Source organism: Nerophis lumbriciformis, linkage group LG05, assembly GCF_033978685.3.
Source record: "Nerophis lumbriciformis linkage group LG05, RoL_Nlum_v2.1, whole genome shotgun sequence".
NCBI classification, from domain to species: domain Eukaryota; kingdom Metazoa; phylum Chordata; class Actinopteri; order Syngnathiformes; family Syngnathidae; genus Nerophis; species Nerophis lumbriciformis.
The window spans coordinates 45725333-45742265 of NC_084552.2; the positions used below are offsets into that span (position 1 = coordinate 45725333).

At 36.5% G+C, this 16933-nt stretch overlaps 1 protein-coding gene across 1 annotated transcript in view; it reads left to right on the forward strand.

Moving 5' to 3' along the window:
* The window catches only part of adam19a (ADAM metallopeptidase domain 19a), a 118523-nt gene that overhangs the window by 76921 nt on the left and 24669 nt on the right, over positions 1–16933 (forward strand). The window contains exons 5-10 of the mRNA XM_061959323.2: positions 521–597; positions 7637–7832; positions 10655–10720; positions 11009–11080; positions 11156–11322; positions 14342–14426. Coding sequence (XP_061815307.1) covers positions 521–597; positions 7637–7832; positions 10655–10720; positions 11009–11080; positions 11156–11322; positions 14342–14426 — 663 coding nt within the window. The remainder of the gene's footprint in view (positions 1–520; positions 598–7636; positions 7833–10654; positions 10721–11008; positions 11081–11155; positions 11323–14341; positions 14427–16933) is intronic.

A 16933-nucleotide genomic window follows, 5' to 3' on the forward strand; every position in this document is an offset into this window, starting at 1 on the left:
TTTGTATGAGTGTGTGTGTGTGTGTGTGTGTGTGTGTGTGTGTGTGTGTGTGTGTGTGTGTGTGTGTGTGTGTGTGTGTGTGTGTGTGTGTGTGTGGTGGTGGGAGAGGGGGGGGTTGGAGAAACTGTTCTTTCTCGCTGACAATTAATTTGTATGTTCGCTATAACTGAGCTGGAATGAAAGAGCTTATTTCACGCTCTGATGAACTGACAATTTGGGATGATAAAAAAATAATAATAATAACCTGCTTGCATAATTTAAAGCTAGTGGCGATAAAGTCTCTTTTAACATCAGCAGCTGGTAATAAGAGCCTTCCAGCTGCTTTTCATTTCACCAAAAGTTCACAAAGCGTCACAGAAGCATGTTTGCTTTTCACTTCGACATCAAACCAGAATTTGGTCAATTATGATGTGCTGTTGTAATACGATTTGGGCTAAGAAGCAAATTACTATATCGTAATTTCTTTATGTCTCCTATGTAAGTGCAATGTACCTTAAATCCACTATGGTTTTTCTTCCAGGATCACTGCTTCTATCACGGCCACGTCGGAGGACATCCGCATTCCTGGGTGGCTCTCAGCACATGCTCAGGTGTCAGGTATGTGCATTTTAATAACATGACATGACGCCACAGGCTCAAGCTCACTTTGACCTCTGTTAACATTTAAACAGTGAAAAGAAATTAGCTCCGCTATGATTCATGTCTGGAATAATACGTATGTAAGTTGGCTAGAAAATAATTGTAATAGTTACACTCTTAACCGTTTTTTTCTTAAGAATGGTTTATTATTAGATTTTCTTTCTGCATTAAGCAGCATGAATTTGGACTAACTTTGGAAGGAGAAAGGACCAGTATTTTTACAGTTTCCTCTTTTCATCTTATTCAGGACTGATTTCGATCCTCTTAATGTATCTCAGGAAGAAGTTGTAAAACTGTACTGGCAAGGCCAGGTTTTATGGCGGAAATGTGTGCATATTTCACAGCTAAATAATTCACGACGTTAATGTGACTAAAAATTAAAATTAAAATTATATTCTAGTTTTTCATGTACAGTAAGGCATGGTTTGTCTAAATGTTTTTCGTCAAGGGCCATGTGTAGAAAAATATAAGGATCCAGGGCCAGGAGGACATTTTTGCATTTTGCCTTCTTGTTTATTCTACATTTTAAAACCAATCCAAAGTGAAGCTATACTATGCAGGGAAATGTATTTATTTATTTAAACTGCCAGCTACACAGATGTTGGTTATTCAGCTGTACTTTGGCTTACGAGTTGAATTGGTGTTGTGATGGAACTTGTAACTCAAAATAGTCGTATCTCAAACCAACTTTGCCCATTGATATTGATTTTAAAATATCTGTTCAGAGCCCCCAAAAACACCACACTTTTAACATGTAACATGCTTCTTAATAAGAAAAACAAACTTCTAGTTAATGAATATTGTATGAAAAAAAATAAAACTATACAATGTATGACAAACAACTAATTTAATGAATAGTTGTGTTACGCTATTTTTGGGACTATAGAGCGAACCAGTATATAAGCTAAACCCACAAAATTTTAGAAGAAAAACTTTTTTTCCATGTATTAGCCGCACCTGACTACAAGCCGCAGATATTTACATTGTGAAATTAGTTATTTACACAGAAAGATTTTGTAAATGTTTATTTACATACCTTAATTGTTTCCAAACAGCACCTGTATCACTGCAGTAAAATTGCTGTTCAAACAAAAGAGAAGTCACCGTCATGGACCCACTCGCTGTGGAAGCTAGCTCTCCAATCAGCTTAATAGACTCAAAAACTCCACATTGATGTTTTGGTGAATTTATTGAGGAATTTGTGAAGCTGAAACAATACAAAAATAATGAAATTATAAGTTAATAATGCTAACACAGACACTCTTAGACACGTTAGCATATCAGCTAATGCTAATGACGCAAGCTTCATTGGCAATTGGAAAGATTCATAAGTTAGCCGCACCGTTTTGTAAGTTGCAAGGTTCAAAGTTTAGGGAAAAAGTAGCGGCTTATAGTCCGGAATTTACGGTAAGTCAATTTTTATTAAGTAATGTACAGCAATAATAATGTACAACATTTACCTTGGATAGCGGACTTGTACGATATCCCCTTCCTGGTGCTTCTCCATCAAATACACCATAGGCAGCTCTATTGTGATTTCATTGATAGATGTACGCCATTCAGAAATTATTTTAACATATTTGTGTTCTTTAACGGTTCCCTGTTGTTTTCCTACCAAGATGGCGCAGCGGATGGCTACCACGGTACTGCGCTCTCGCGTAGTTGTTGCATTTTTCTTTGTTTCTAGTATTGAACAAAGAGAGCACTGTCTACCAAGTCAAATTCCTTGTGTGTTAAATATACTTGGCCAATAAAGCTGGTGGTGATTCTTCTTAGCACCCTCCTTCACAATCACTTTCTTTGGACACACGGTTGGAAGTTTTGTCTCTCTAGCTATTGATCTGCTATCAACTAATGCTAGCGAGTGAGACACTGGATGTTGGGCAGGGTTCACTGTGACATTTGTTACGCTAAATAGTGGTAAGGAGGTATCTGAAGCTGGCTTATAACCCACATTTTTGCTCACAACTTAAAGGCGCCCTTCTATGCAAACCCAACTTTTCTTACCTGTTTGTACCTGCTTTTGTGTATTTGGGATTTGCATACATCCTGAAAATTTGAAATCAAAACCCGCAGGCATTGCGGAGATATTTATAAAACTATCTTGCCTTCCTTCATACTTCCGCTAAACGATCAGTTTGGAATTCGCCCCATTAGTAACGTTTTTCCCATTGGTGGCGTCAGCGGATTATCCATTAACGGTGAAGTTTTCCCCGAAGAGCTATGGACGTGTCCGCCATTGTAGTCAAACGCTGGAGCCAATAAGCCTCTTTTTTTAGCTATCCTCTTGTTGTGGGGCAGACTGGCTGGTAAATGCGCATACATCCTCCGTTGTTGCCATTTGTAATGCAAAGTAGCGTATAGTTCAAACTTATATCTGTCAGTAGACTCGCTATGGAAGCGCTAAAAGCTACAACAATGATAGCGGGGAGAAAATGCTGTCGAAGTGGAGCCACGTAAATAAGACCGCAATGAATTCTGAAGAGACGGTCAGAAAGCAGCTTGAAAACAATTTGTAAAACATAATCTATGCAAAATTTTAACAAAAGAACAACCATTACTACAAGGAAGTGTTTTAAATGTAGAAACAAATCATAATCTGACCCCTTCAAAGAAAAAGTCTGCAGAGAATCGACTCATATCTCCAAAAATTTGTGAGGTAGGCCACTCGTAAGTGGAGGAACCACTGTATGTAAATATTATCGTTTTTTTTTCTTTTTTGTCCAGGGTACTATTTACCATTTTTGTATTTAAAGATAGAAACTATAGGTTTTGCCTCTGTTGTTTTTTTTGTTTTTTTTCAGTATAACCTCATATGTTATAGAGGGTCAAATGGGACTGAATGAAATGTTTAAATAATTACTAAAATGGGTTGTTAATTAATTCAAATTGTAATAAAATATGTAAATGTGTTATTTATTTAATGTAAAATTATATATTTTATTATTTATTCATGTAAAATTGTACATGATCTGTTTAAATATTAAATCACTCATCTAACTATTTAACTGATTATTTCACAATGTTATTATTTTTCAATGTATTTATTCCACAATTTAATCAATTATTTTATGCTTTAATTAATTATTTCAAGATTTAAAAAAAAAAAAAAAATGTCTAGCTATTTATTTAATGAACCTGTAGGGCAGCACTTCATGAATGTATTTTTATTTGTCAAAGTCAGCAGGCGGGTCCTTCCATCTGATTGGTTACCTAGCACTTTCACTTCTCTATGGAACACTTACACTGTACTAGAGAAGCAGATTACTACTTCCCCTACTTTAACTGCCAAATGCCCTGGATCAGAAGGTCTCGCTTCCACATAATCCGCAAGGTCTTAAATGTCTACCACAAATATTACGGGTATATTTGAGCCAACATTTCAACATCAGTTGCATTATTCGAAATAGCGGAAGAGATTACCAATGCAATAGATCAGTGGTTCTGAACCTTTTTCACCAAGTACCACCGTAGAAAACACATGGCTCTCTAAGTACCACCATAATGACCAACATTAAAATACAGTTGCCTAGTAGACCTAAGTATTTATTAAAACACAGCAGCGGTTTTATTTAACAAGTATATTAAATATGTCTGGCCACTGTACAATTACACACAGTTTAAACATTAACACTGTGTGAATATTTAATTTAGGGATTATTTGGCGTACCACGAGACGGAGCCTGCGTGCCACTAGTGGTACATGTACTACCATTTGAGAATGACTGCCATAGTTGGTAAACAGTGTGTAGCTGCAGTGTTTATGGATCCAACAAAAGTATTTGACACAATTATTCATAATATCTTTGTTGACAAATTAAAACAGCATGGTATCAGAGGGTTTGTCTTGAACTGGGTTAGAAACTACTTAACAAACAGGAGCAATTCGAGAAGCTAGGCGAACATATGTCTACAGCGCTAAATATATATCGCGGCATACCCCAGGGCTCAATACTGTGACCAAAATTGTTCATCTCTATATAAACGACATTTGTAAAGTTATAAAGGATTTAAAGTTCAGCATCAAGGGTTGGAATTGGGGGTTGAATCACAAAAAATGATTCCCGGGTGTGGCCACTGCTGCTGCTCACTGCTCCCCTCACCTCCCAGGGGGTGATCAAGGGTGATGGGTCAAATGCAGAGAATCATTTTGCCACACCTAGTGTGTGTGTGACAATCATTGGTACTTTAACTTTTTTACAGTAGTGCTGTTTGCAGACAACACAAATGTGCTTTGTTCGGGAGAAAACGCACAGAAGCTTATACAAATAACAGAAGAAATTAACAAATTAAAGAGATGGTTTGACAAAAACAGACTATCTTAGAATCTAAGTAAAACTAAAATAATGTTATTCGGAAACAGTAAGAGAGAAAGTCAAACACAAATACATAGACGAGTAGAGATTGACAGGGTAATAGAAATAAAATATTTGTGTGTAATAAATGATAAAATGAACTGGAGGTCTCATGTAAAAATATACAACAAGTGAATTCAATAATGAATAAAGCTAAATATGTTCTGTACTAAAAATCACTCCATATTCTCTACTGCTTGCTAGTTTTACCATACAGTATTTGAGTTATTGTGTGGAAATATGGGAAAATAACTACAAAAGTATGCTTTATTCACTAACCATGCTACAAAAGAGGTCAGTTAGAATAACACATAAAGTTAGCTACCGAGAACATTCAAACGCTTTATTTATTTTATTTAAAAAAAAAATTAATTTAATAATTTTGTGCAATTGCAAACAGCTAAAATTATGCACAAAGCAAACTATAACCTGCTACTCAAGAAGGTACAACAATTCTTCTCAACAAAAGAGGAGAAATATAATTTGTATGCACGTACAACATTTAAAACCTTTAGTATATCAGTAAATTTAATTAAAATGTGGACTAGATTAAGTCAAACAATGTACTAATATGATCCAATTTGAGAAACTATTCAAACTCAGTGTTTACCATGTACAAAAAAGAATCCTCTTAAACCTTATTGAAAAATGTGATAATCTTATTTATCTAATTATGTGAATCATACATTACTTAACTATTTATTCATGAGAACTTTATTCATATTTTATTTACTCATTTGTCTATGTATTTATTTACTTGCTCATTGTGAAATATAGAATGTGTAACATAGAAAATGAAACATAGGATGTGTAACAATCAGTGTTGGGACTAACGCGTTACAAAGTAACGTGTTACTGTAGCGCCGTTAGTTTCGGCGGTAACTACGGTAGTAATCTAACGCGTTATTTTTTATATTCAGTAACTCAGTTACCGTTACTACATGATGCGTTACTGCGTTATTTTACGTTATTTTTTATGTAGTATCGGCTAGAAACTGAGGATCTGATCGTGTTTTATGGCAGCGAAGCAATGACATGCTTCTGATTCTTCCTCTGCGCTCTCTGTGTGTGTGTGTGTGTGTGTGTGTGTGTGTGTGTGTGTGTCTGGGTGCGGGGAGGGGAGGGGAGGGGAGGGGGGTGCGCAATACAACGTAAACCGTTGGCCAACAAAAAAGTAACCACAGAACACTATACGACTATACGGTACAGTGTTCTGTGGTTACTTTTTGGTTGGCCAAGCGGACGTGACGACAGGCTGTCCTCACTCAGGTCCGCACGGACCTGGAGGGGGCGTGCCTTAAGTCCGGCTGGAAATCGGGAGAAATGTGGGAGAATGGTTGTCCCTGGGAGAGGCACTGAAATTCGGGAGGGTTGGCAAGTATGAGATATTCTCACTTCTTTTCTTTTGTCGAGCACAAGGAAAATAACATTTTAGTTAAATGTAAGTTGTGTCTTGGATCAAAGATGCCGTCTACTGCCCAAAACAACAATTCAAATCTGCCTGGTTAGGCTCTGTGTATGTCACGTGTGCCTTCCTTAGGTGAAGCCAGGTTTACAGCTATGTTGTTGATTGATTGATTGATTTAAACTTTTATTAGTAGATTGCACAGTACAGTACATATTCCGTACAATTGACCACTAAATGGTAACACCCCAATAAGTTTTTCAACTTGTTTAAGTCGGGGTCCACTGATTCATGATACAGATATATACTATCAAATATATACTAACATCATAATACAGTCATCGCACAAGATAATCATCAGGGTGAATCTGGGTTTAAAGTGGTTAGTGTTAGTGTTAGTGTTAGTGTTAGTGTTATTATGCTGTTTGTTACTTATGTATGTTATGTTGCAGCTATTTAAAATAATTTTGTCAATTTGTTCTGGCCTGAAATAAATTGGCCCTTTGAAACATATCTTTGTCTTTGTGTGTTGTATGTAGACCACATTGCTCAGCAGAGTTCAGTGATGCAAATGTATGTCAAGTTGATCAACAGATTGTATTATTCTCCAGTGCAATAATAGTACTGAAATGAAGGCTAAAAGGGCATTAATGGGAGCTTTAAAAACAAAAAGTAGAAGAAGTAACTAAATAGTTACTTTTCACAGTAACGCATTACTTTTTGGTGTAAGTAACTGAGTTAGTAACTGAGTTACTTTTGAAATAAAGTAACTAGTAACTGTAACTAGTTACTGATTTTCAGTAACTAACCCAACACTGGTAACAATGTATTTATTCGCTTTTGTGTTACAGATTGAGTACAAACAAAAGTGTTAGAAATTGCTATGATACAAAAAGGGGTAAGATTACATAAGATCCGCTTCTTCCTAATCCTTTTCCGACATGCTCTAATGGTACACTGGTAAAATGGGATGTATCATATTGTATTTATATGCACGTTTGAAATAAACTAACACCATAACTAGAATCATTTAAGTAATAATTCAAAGATCGATGTATTTATTTTATTCAGTCCCATTTGACCCCTTATTATGTGTGACTGTACAGTTATGTTCATTTTGACTTAGTGGTCATATACATATTTACCCCTGATGTAAGGTTTAAGGTGTGAATATTATTTTCTCTTTGTCCACTCTGTTTATTCTTCAAGATTCATTTTTCCCCACCCTTTGATGCAGGGGCTTGATATCTTTGAATTCTAACAACACTTTCTACCTGGAGCCAATGGCCAGGCCGGGTCCTCCCCACCATCATTCATTGCAGACTGTGGAACAACTGGAATTTAATGGTGGAACGTGTGGCCAAGGCTATCACAGCACAGTATCCACACTGTCCTCTCACATCGCCAACCTCCTCAGAGCACATCATTCAAGGGTGAGTGTAAATACTGTATTAGTTGAGAAAATTTCCTGAGAATTGTCATTGTTTAATTCGGTCTTTGACTGGACCCCTCTGGTTGATCCTCCAACGGTTTATTGAAGAAAAATGAATGTAGTTTACTTTGCTGCTCTTCTAGTATGTCATTTGTCTAGAGGGGTTTGAATATATTTTTTCCTCATTCAATGTCTCCATCAATCACTTTAAAATGCCTCACATCATTAGCTAAAGCCCTCACTGCTCTCCACTAGGCCCTGATCCTTCTGCTATTCCTCCATTTCTTTATCTTCCTCATTCTGCCATCGCGCCCCTTGGCTTTGCTATTTCCCTCGACTGGCACCCATTCATCCATTATGGCTGTGGAGAGTGCAGACATGCCAGCTTGAGACGGCCCACACTGGGCCCTTAAGGCTTTTGTTTGCTTCAACAATACAGAGTCCACACTAGTGCACTACGGTGGTGTCACGAAGCATTGGCAGCAGTTTCACTACATGTTAATTAATTATGTTTAAAGGGGAACTGCCCTTTTTGGAATTTTGCCTGTCGTACACAATCATTACGAAAGACATGACGACGGACAGCACGGTGCTAGAGGGGTTAGTGCGTCTGCCTCACAATACGAAGGTCCTGGGTTCGATCCTGCGCCCGGGATCTTTCTCTGTGGGGTTGGCATGTTCTCCTCGTGACTGCGTGGGTTTCCTCTGGGTACTCCGGCTTCCTCCCACCTCCAAAAACATGCACCTGGGGATAGGTTGATTGGCAACACTAAATTGGCCCAAGTGTGTGAATGTGAGTGTGAATGTTGTCTGTCTATCTGTGTTGGCCCTGCGATGAGGTGGCGACTTGTCCAGGGTGTACCCCGCCTTCCGCCCATTTGCAGCTGAGGTAGTCTCCAGCACACCCCGCGATCCCGAAAGGGACAAGCGGTAGAAAATGGATGGATGGATGGATGGATGGATGACGACGGATGTATTTTATTATTTTTTGCATTCTAACTCGTAAATATACATAAATAAAAGTTGGCTTTTAATGGAGTCAGTAGGAGGTCCTCTATTCCCACCATTAAACCCAATAAAAAAACATCTAAAAAGCGCCAACAATACACCATTTACATCTTATGTCTTGGATATTAACCAAGTATTAGTGATATTGTTATTTTAATACAGACAAACTATTGATCAGAAGCTTATGTGGCTATGTTCACATCATCGACTGGTGAGCTGCTTCCTCGCCTTGGTGCTTGTGGAAGTTTATTGTAGATCATAAATCATGCCCCTTACCTTGATAGTAGAAGGATGAGGACGTATTACGACAAGTTGAGTTACTTTGACAGCCAATTTAGACACGAGAATGACACAAAAAGACGCTTGGTTCCACACCCCTTTTCTTTGCGAAGATTATGAGTCATTCTTTATCTAAACGGTAATATAACGAGATTCTATCAGTTGGCATCCCAATGACAGCAGACATTGCACAGTAAGTAATGTTTTATTATGTTTGTTGGCTCTCATGAAGTCTGCAGTGAGCAGTAATCAGTTATGTTGTTGGAAAAAAAAGCGAACCTTGTGATGCGTTTTTTAAATTAATGCACCGCCTATGCTTAAAATGAGCAAAATACATAAATATTGAATGTTGTTATACATTTGCCTGTTACTACATTACATATATACTTACAGCATGTATATAAAACCTTGATGGAGGTGTTTGGAGGCTTTTAAGGGCGTTATAGGCTCCATTGTAAGCGGAGCATGCTTGTCCTTGACCAACAGTTTTCATAAAATATTCCCCTAAATGACACAAAAAAACACAAATAATGAATACGCCTAAACTAAACAGGTAACAAATAATAAATAAATCATGAAGAAATTCAATTCATTCAGACTAATTCAATAAACACTAAATACTAAACTAAACAACACTAAAAACTACAAAATAATTAAACACTTTGCTGTAATAAATGTTTTAAAATTTTTAAAATAAGGTTTTATATATATATATATATATATATATATATATATATATATACATACAGTATATATTTATATATATATATATATATATATATATATATATACAGTATATAAATATAGTCTATATACATCATATACAGTGTGTGTGTATTTATATATATATGTATATATATATATATATATATATATATATATATATATATATATATATATATATATATATATATATATATATTATTTTTATTTATTTTTATTTTTTATTTTTAGTTATTTATTTTATTATTTTTTTAATATGTTCTTTGAAACCACTAATAGTAACACAAGCTAGCCGGTGGTGTTTTTTTTACATTTCTCCACACTTCGCACTCCACACTTGTTGAATGTGCTCAGAGTAATGTTGTTGAGGAGGGCAGTCTCGGTTGGTAGATCATTCAATACAGCAGTGGATTGAATTACGTTGCTCAGCTTATTTCTTGGAACAAGATGACTGTTAAAACTTTGCATACTCCTGATTGCGATGCTTTTGCGAATATTTTGATCACATTTGTATTGTTGATACTGTAGCCCTTAAACTCTTGTTGCACAAATTGCGCACAACCATTCTCTTTACTGTCGAAGGTAAAGTAACTACAAATGTTTACATTGATAGTGATTAGTGATTGACTAAGGAAAACTAGTATGTATGTCTGCTCACATTAAAATACACCAGGTTAGGTTTACTATACTCTCAAGTATGGTAACATCTGTAGTCACCATGACAGCAGCACCATCGCCATTGTCCTTACTGCCAAAATATATTTTTTGTGAGTGCTTCTAAAAATAAAGCAGCTTTTTTTACCCCGATGACAGGTGAAAAGGAGCACGTGGGGCACCACAAAGTACATGGAACTCTACATCGTGGCTGACAACACGCTGGTAATCTCAGTCTTCTTTATTTCATACTGTGGTATCCACTTAATGAAGGAGAGTGAAAGAACAATATGCTCCAATGATGAGACACTTATTCTTCATAAACATCCACCTACCGGTATTTCATTATGACTTTTTCCTTCTAAGTGCAGTCGTCGTAACCCAGTATAATGTGTACAATTATGATGATGGACACACTAAAAAGCGGTAAAGCAAGACATATTGGCTTTCACTGAAGGACTTTTTTTACCTCATTATTGCCACTGATTCTTGGCCGTCTCTCCTTTACTGCAGTTTAAACGGCAGAATAAAGATTATGAGAAAATCAAAGCGAGGATCATGGAAATTGCTAATTATGTGGACAAGGTAAGCCGGTTGAGCTGCACGTCTTTCTATCTGTAGCAAGACTTGTGAGCAATCTTTGCATGTTTTTTTTTCCAGTTCTACAGGGCCCTGAACATCCGCGTTCCTCTGATTGGTCTGGAAGTTTGGACCGACCGGGACCAGTGTATTGTCAGCGAGGAGCCCAACGCCACCCTGTGGTCCTTCCTGCAGTGGAGACAGAAGTTGAAGTCCCGCAAGAAGCATGACAACGCCCAGCTGCTGACGTGAGGAAACGCAGCACTAACTTTTGGATGTTTGAAATAAAAAAGACTGCACATTTTTCCAGTCCCCTGCAAACGTCTGCACAAAGAAGAAGGTGGAAATATTAATTAGGAAATGTGGTTCTTGGACTTGTATTATTGTGGCGCTTTAAAAGTTAGCAAAAAAAAGAGCAAGTCTCTTCGTCGCTGTTAAATGCTTTGGATAACATGGACTCATTTCTTTAGGCGGACAGGCTTCAAGCACACTATTACACAATGTATTACTATTACATTTGGGCACACTAAGTGCCCAAATACTTGTTTTTCTTGGATGTATGTTCACTTTTATTGCCTGCACACAAAAAACCCCTAAAGCAGTGCTCCCCAACCTTTTTGTAACTGCAGACCGGTCAACGCTTGAAAATTTGTCCCACGGACCGGGGGGGGGTTTATTTGTTGTTGTTTTTTTTGGTCATAAAAAAATACAATCATGCGTGCTTACGGACTGTATCCGTGCAGACTGTATTGATCTATATTGATATATAGTGTAGGAACCAGAAATATTAATAACAGAAAGAAACAACCCTTTTGTGCGAATGAGTGTAAATGGGGGAGGGAGGTTTTTTGGGTTGGTGCACTAATTGTAAGTGTATCTTGTGTTTTTTATGTTGATTTAATAAAAAATAAAAATAAAGATTTTTTTTTTAATTTTTTTTAATTTTTTTTTTATTTCTTGTGCGGCCCGGTACCAATCGATCCACGGACCAGTACTGGGCCGCGGCTCGGTGGTTGGGGACCACTGACCTAAAACACCTTCTAGTGCAGGGGTAGGCAAACCATTGCACTTGCGGGCCATTTGTAAAAAAAACATGTGCATTTGCACTTGTTTTAGAACTACTTATTTTAAAATCTGTCAGTTGTTCTGCATCCCTATATGCTTTATTTAAATTATTGGTATCCCGATCCAATATTGTTATCGGATATTGGTTCGATACCAGCAAAAATCAAAAACCTCCGATACAACCAGTCCTGCAGAGCATTTATTTGTGCAATGCTGGACAGTTTACCTTTACGTTTACCATCTAAATGTCCTCCAATAAGCATACAAAGTTGGTTTTTTGTTATATTTTTAATGAAGTAATTTACTGTTAAACATAATGCCAGCAACTTGAGGGTTTCAAGTTTGATTCCTGCGTCCGCCATTCTAGTCACTGCTGCCAGTGTCATCCTCACTGGTTTAAATGAGCCAAAGATGTAGATAATGGGTTTCATTGTGTAAAGTGCTATATATATATAATTCACAAAATATAATTCATTAAGAAGTGTCCTTAATTGAACAATAAAACAAAAGAAAATGAAAAAGAACGTATCCTCTAACAAACGTGTCTTGATCATTCAACCGCATCTTGGGAGTCATTCGCTTAACTTTATGAATTATCATGGCCACTGTCCATTTCAGTTACTAAAGAGGTTAGTCTTTTTCATACCTGCCATTGTTTTCATTTTGAGTAATTTTACTTGATTAAGCACTTTCTAACATTCCACATTACAAAATAAAGTATGTGCTATGATTTCTGCTGACATCATATCGGATTAATTATGGTATTAGGTAGAGATGTCCGATAATATCGACCGATAAATGCTTTAGAATGTAATATCAGAAATTATCGGTATAGTTTTGTTTTTTTATCCGTATCGTTTTTTTAATATATTTTTATTTTTTATTTTTTATTAAATCAACATAAAAAACACAAGATACACTTACAATTAGTACACCAACCCAAAAAAAAAACCTCCCCCATTCACACTCATTCACACTCATTCACACAAAAGGGTTGTTTCTTTCTGTTATTAATATTCTGGTTCCTACATAATATATCAATACATATCAATACAGTCTGCAGGGATACAGTCCGTAAGCACACATGATTGTGCGTGCTGCTGGTCCACTAATAGTACTAACCTTTAACAGTTCATTTTACTAATTTTCATTAATTACTAGTTTCTATGTAACTGTTTTTATATTGTTTTACTTTCTTTTTTGTTCAAGAAAATGTTTTTAATTTATTTATCTTATTTTATTTTTATTTATTTTAAAAAAAAAGGACCTTATCTTCACCATACCTGGCTGTCCAAATTAGGCATAATAATGTGTTAATTCCACGACTGTATATATTGGTATCGGTTGATATCGGTAATTAAGGGTTTGGTCAATATCGGAATATCGGATATCGGCAAAAAGCCATTATCGGACATCCCTAGTATTAGGGATGTAAAGATAAACGGTAATAATAACCGCGGTAAAACTCCCGAAGGTTAGTTAGTATTACTGTTTTAAATCAAAATTATTTTTAAAAAAACTGTGTTGATAACTGCACTTTGATAAACTCACAAACTGACTAGAGCCAGCTCACTAGCTTAAATGCTAACATAAAAATTCCCATTAGGAAACAACATACCCCAATCTAAACTTATATAAACACATTGCTGTCTGAGCATATAAGATAACCTAAAAGCTGTGCTCTCTTAGGACAGAGTGACACCTTACAATGTGTCTATTTATACATTTTTTTTGTCAAAAGATTTCACTGTGTGTACATTCAACAATACCGCGATAATAATGATAACTGTGAAAATTTTGGTCACAAAAACAAGGATATGAAATGTTCATATCGTTACATGATACCTAATCGGTATTGGCCCCATATGTGCCCATGCAATGAACAAACTACAACTAATAGACTAAAAGCTTGGTGACAACTACTATGGTATAATAAAAACCTAATTTTAAAAAATGGGAGAATTTGGGGCGGCCGTCTCCACTGACTGAACCCACTAACACACTGATTGCACATGAGACTGATAAGACAGGCATCACTTGTGTTTGGGATGCTAAATGCAAAAGGAAAATGGAAGTCTCCTTGTCATGTGACAGTTGACATCACCAATCAATGTGCATCTACTGTGGATTCATTATATCAACAGGAAGCAGATCTAGGTTAAGTGATTTTTCTCTTTGTGTGTGTCTTCATGTGTGTCACAGGGGCGTGATTTTCAAGGGGACGACTATTGGCATGGCACCGCTGGAAGGCATGTGCAGTCTGGAGAACTCAGGAGGGATCAATGTGGTATGTGGAAATAACATTTGTCCTCTTTGTGTTCCTTTCTTTTCACTGTTTGAAATCATTTGCTATTGGTTGATTGACTGATCCATTCTCTCCAAAGGAGGCCTCACTAGTGATTTATTCTTCACTAACCATATTAAAAAACACATATGCAGTGCTTAGATTGTGTGAGACCATATTGGCAATAAGAAAACAACAGAACCTTGAATTACAGTAAGTGTCCCAAAGAGGCATGTAAATAACCTACTCAGTGGCCTAGTGGTTAGAGTGTCCGCCCTGAGATCGGTAGGTTGTGAGTTCAAATCCCGGCCGGGTCATACCAAAGACTATAAAAATGGGACCCATTGCCTCCCTGCTTGGCACTCAGCATCAAGGGTTGGAATTGGGAGTTAAATCACCAAAAATGATTCCCGGGCACGGCCACCGCTGCTGCTCACTGCTCCCCTCACCTCCCAGGGGGTGATCAAGGGTGATGGGTCAAATGCAGAGAATAATTTCACCACACCTAGTGTGTGTGTGACAATCATTGGTACTTTAACTTTAACTTTAAATAAGTTTTGCACGCTTCATTGGCAACATTAATAATGTGGGATGAGTGAATATGATTTATTTTTAGAAATATGAAACATCTCAGACATGTAATGAAGATGTTTACTGCGAGGAAGAAGAATGAAAACACACATTTCTAGCTCCAGGTGGCAATTTATTACAGTACATCGGATGTGTTCGTTCCTGCCGAAAGTAACGGACATGTGTCAATGAAGGAACCAAGCTGGAGAGATCAATAGCTTGATTAGTTACTGATAGTTGTTCAGCATCTCGTGGGTCGAGGTGCTGTAACAAATCCAAATGGTGTCGTTTAGAAAGCACCTACACCCCTGTTTTTGTCATTATGCAGAATTTTGAAGAAGGGCTAAAAGTGAATGACTTCATTTCGGAGTATTGTGTCTGTGTAACACAGCACTATGGATGGCTTTCATTTTAATTGAAGCCACTTTCCCCCGTGGCGCATTTAATTCTAATCATGCACGTTAAAAGTTCTAACAGGAAACACAGAAAAAATGTGAGCTCAGCGCTCTGTCAAATGTTTACGCCAGCAGGTAAGGTGTAATAAAGAGTGCACTTTGTGAAAAATAAATTTGCATCCACTTTAGAAGGTACAATATCACAGAGTGGCTTTTGACTTGTTGGTATTTGGAGAGTTGGTTAGGGGGGAAAAGCATTCTTTCTACAGTGTAAGGAGTGGACTTCTGACTGGCATTGACATCAATGTAAGAAGTTGCAGACATAATCAAATTAATGCACATGTACTTGTGACTTTGTCCAAAGCCGTAAGTATAATGAACAATAAAACATTTTTTTACCTAGAGCAGTCTGTTTACATATTTTTCCTTGTTTTGTATACATTTTATGTACATAATTTTGTATTTTCTGTATTTGTATTACATTCTTATTTAACAGCTGCAATAATTTGTTGTACATCTTGACCATATTGACAATCAAGCTTTTTTGCGTGCACAAATTTTTCTTTTGGTGGGTAACAATCTTTAAAAAAGAAAATGAATGTAATAGAATTAAGTTTAATTCTCCCAGTCTTTTTATGATAACTTTTTTACTGAACAGGTAGCCATTGAATGCTGTGTAACTTTGGATGTGGTTAGGCTGCAACTAACCATTCTTTTAATAGTCGACTAGGGTATTTTTTGATTAGTCGAATAGTCAAATAAATATTGCCTATATTATCTGCTACAGTATATATGTTGGAGTCCATGACTTGATTTTCCCTGATTTCCAAAAAAAATTATAGTAAATTGTTGGTACGTTCTATGTTGGTCTTGACCCACAAGATGCAGAGAAGGCAGGCGTAGCGCAGGTAAAAGTAAATTTCATTTAAAAGAACAAAGCAATAGAGTAGCAGGAAGTGCACAGGAAGCATAAACACTTGAAAGAAAACGCATGAAACCAAATGGTCCATAAAAGCATCCTGGTTGGTAACTAGGGACAGTTGTGTGTCAGACTAAAGCTCAGACAAGGGAACTGGTGGAGGCAAACCGCAAGTGGAAAACGAAAATAAGAGTGCTGGACAGGAAATAAATAGAAAAACTAATAAAGTCCAAACTGCAATGCGAAATCATGACAAATTCTAACAAAAGAAACATAAATCACTAAGGAATCAATGGTTTTACTTTATTACACAAAGTAGATAACCACAGTGAAAAATAAATAGACTTAAAGTGCAAAATATCCTGTAAACTTGAATTTCAGTGTGAACAAAAAGCCTGAAGTCTACTTTTGTGTTGTACTGGATTACTCAACTGCCATCAGTAATCTGAAGGAAAAATATAAATTTTCCTTATTAAAGTAAAAAAAATATTAGCATTAGAGATGTCCGATAATATCGGACTGCCGATATTATCGGCCGATAAATGCTTTAAAATGTAATATCGGAAATTATCGGTATCGGTTTCAAAAAGTAATGGTTATTTTTTTAAATTAAAAATGTTTGTCTT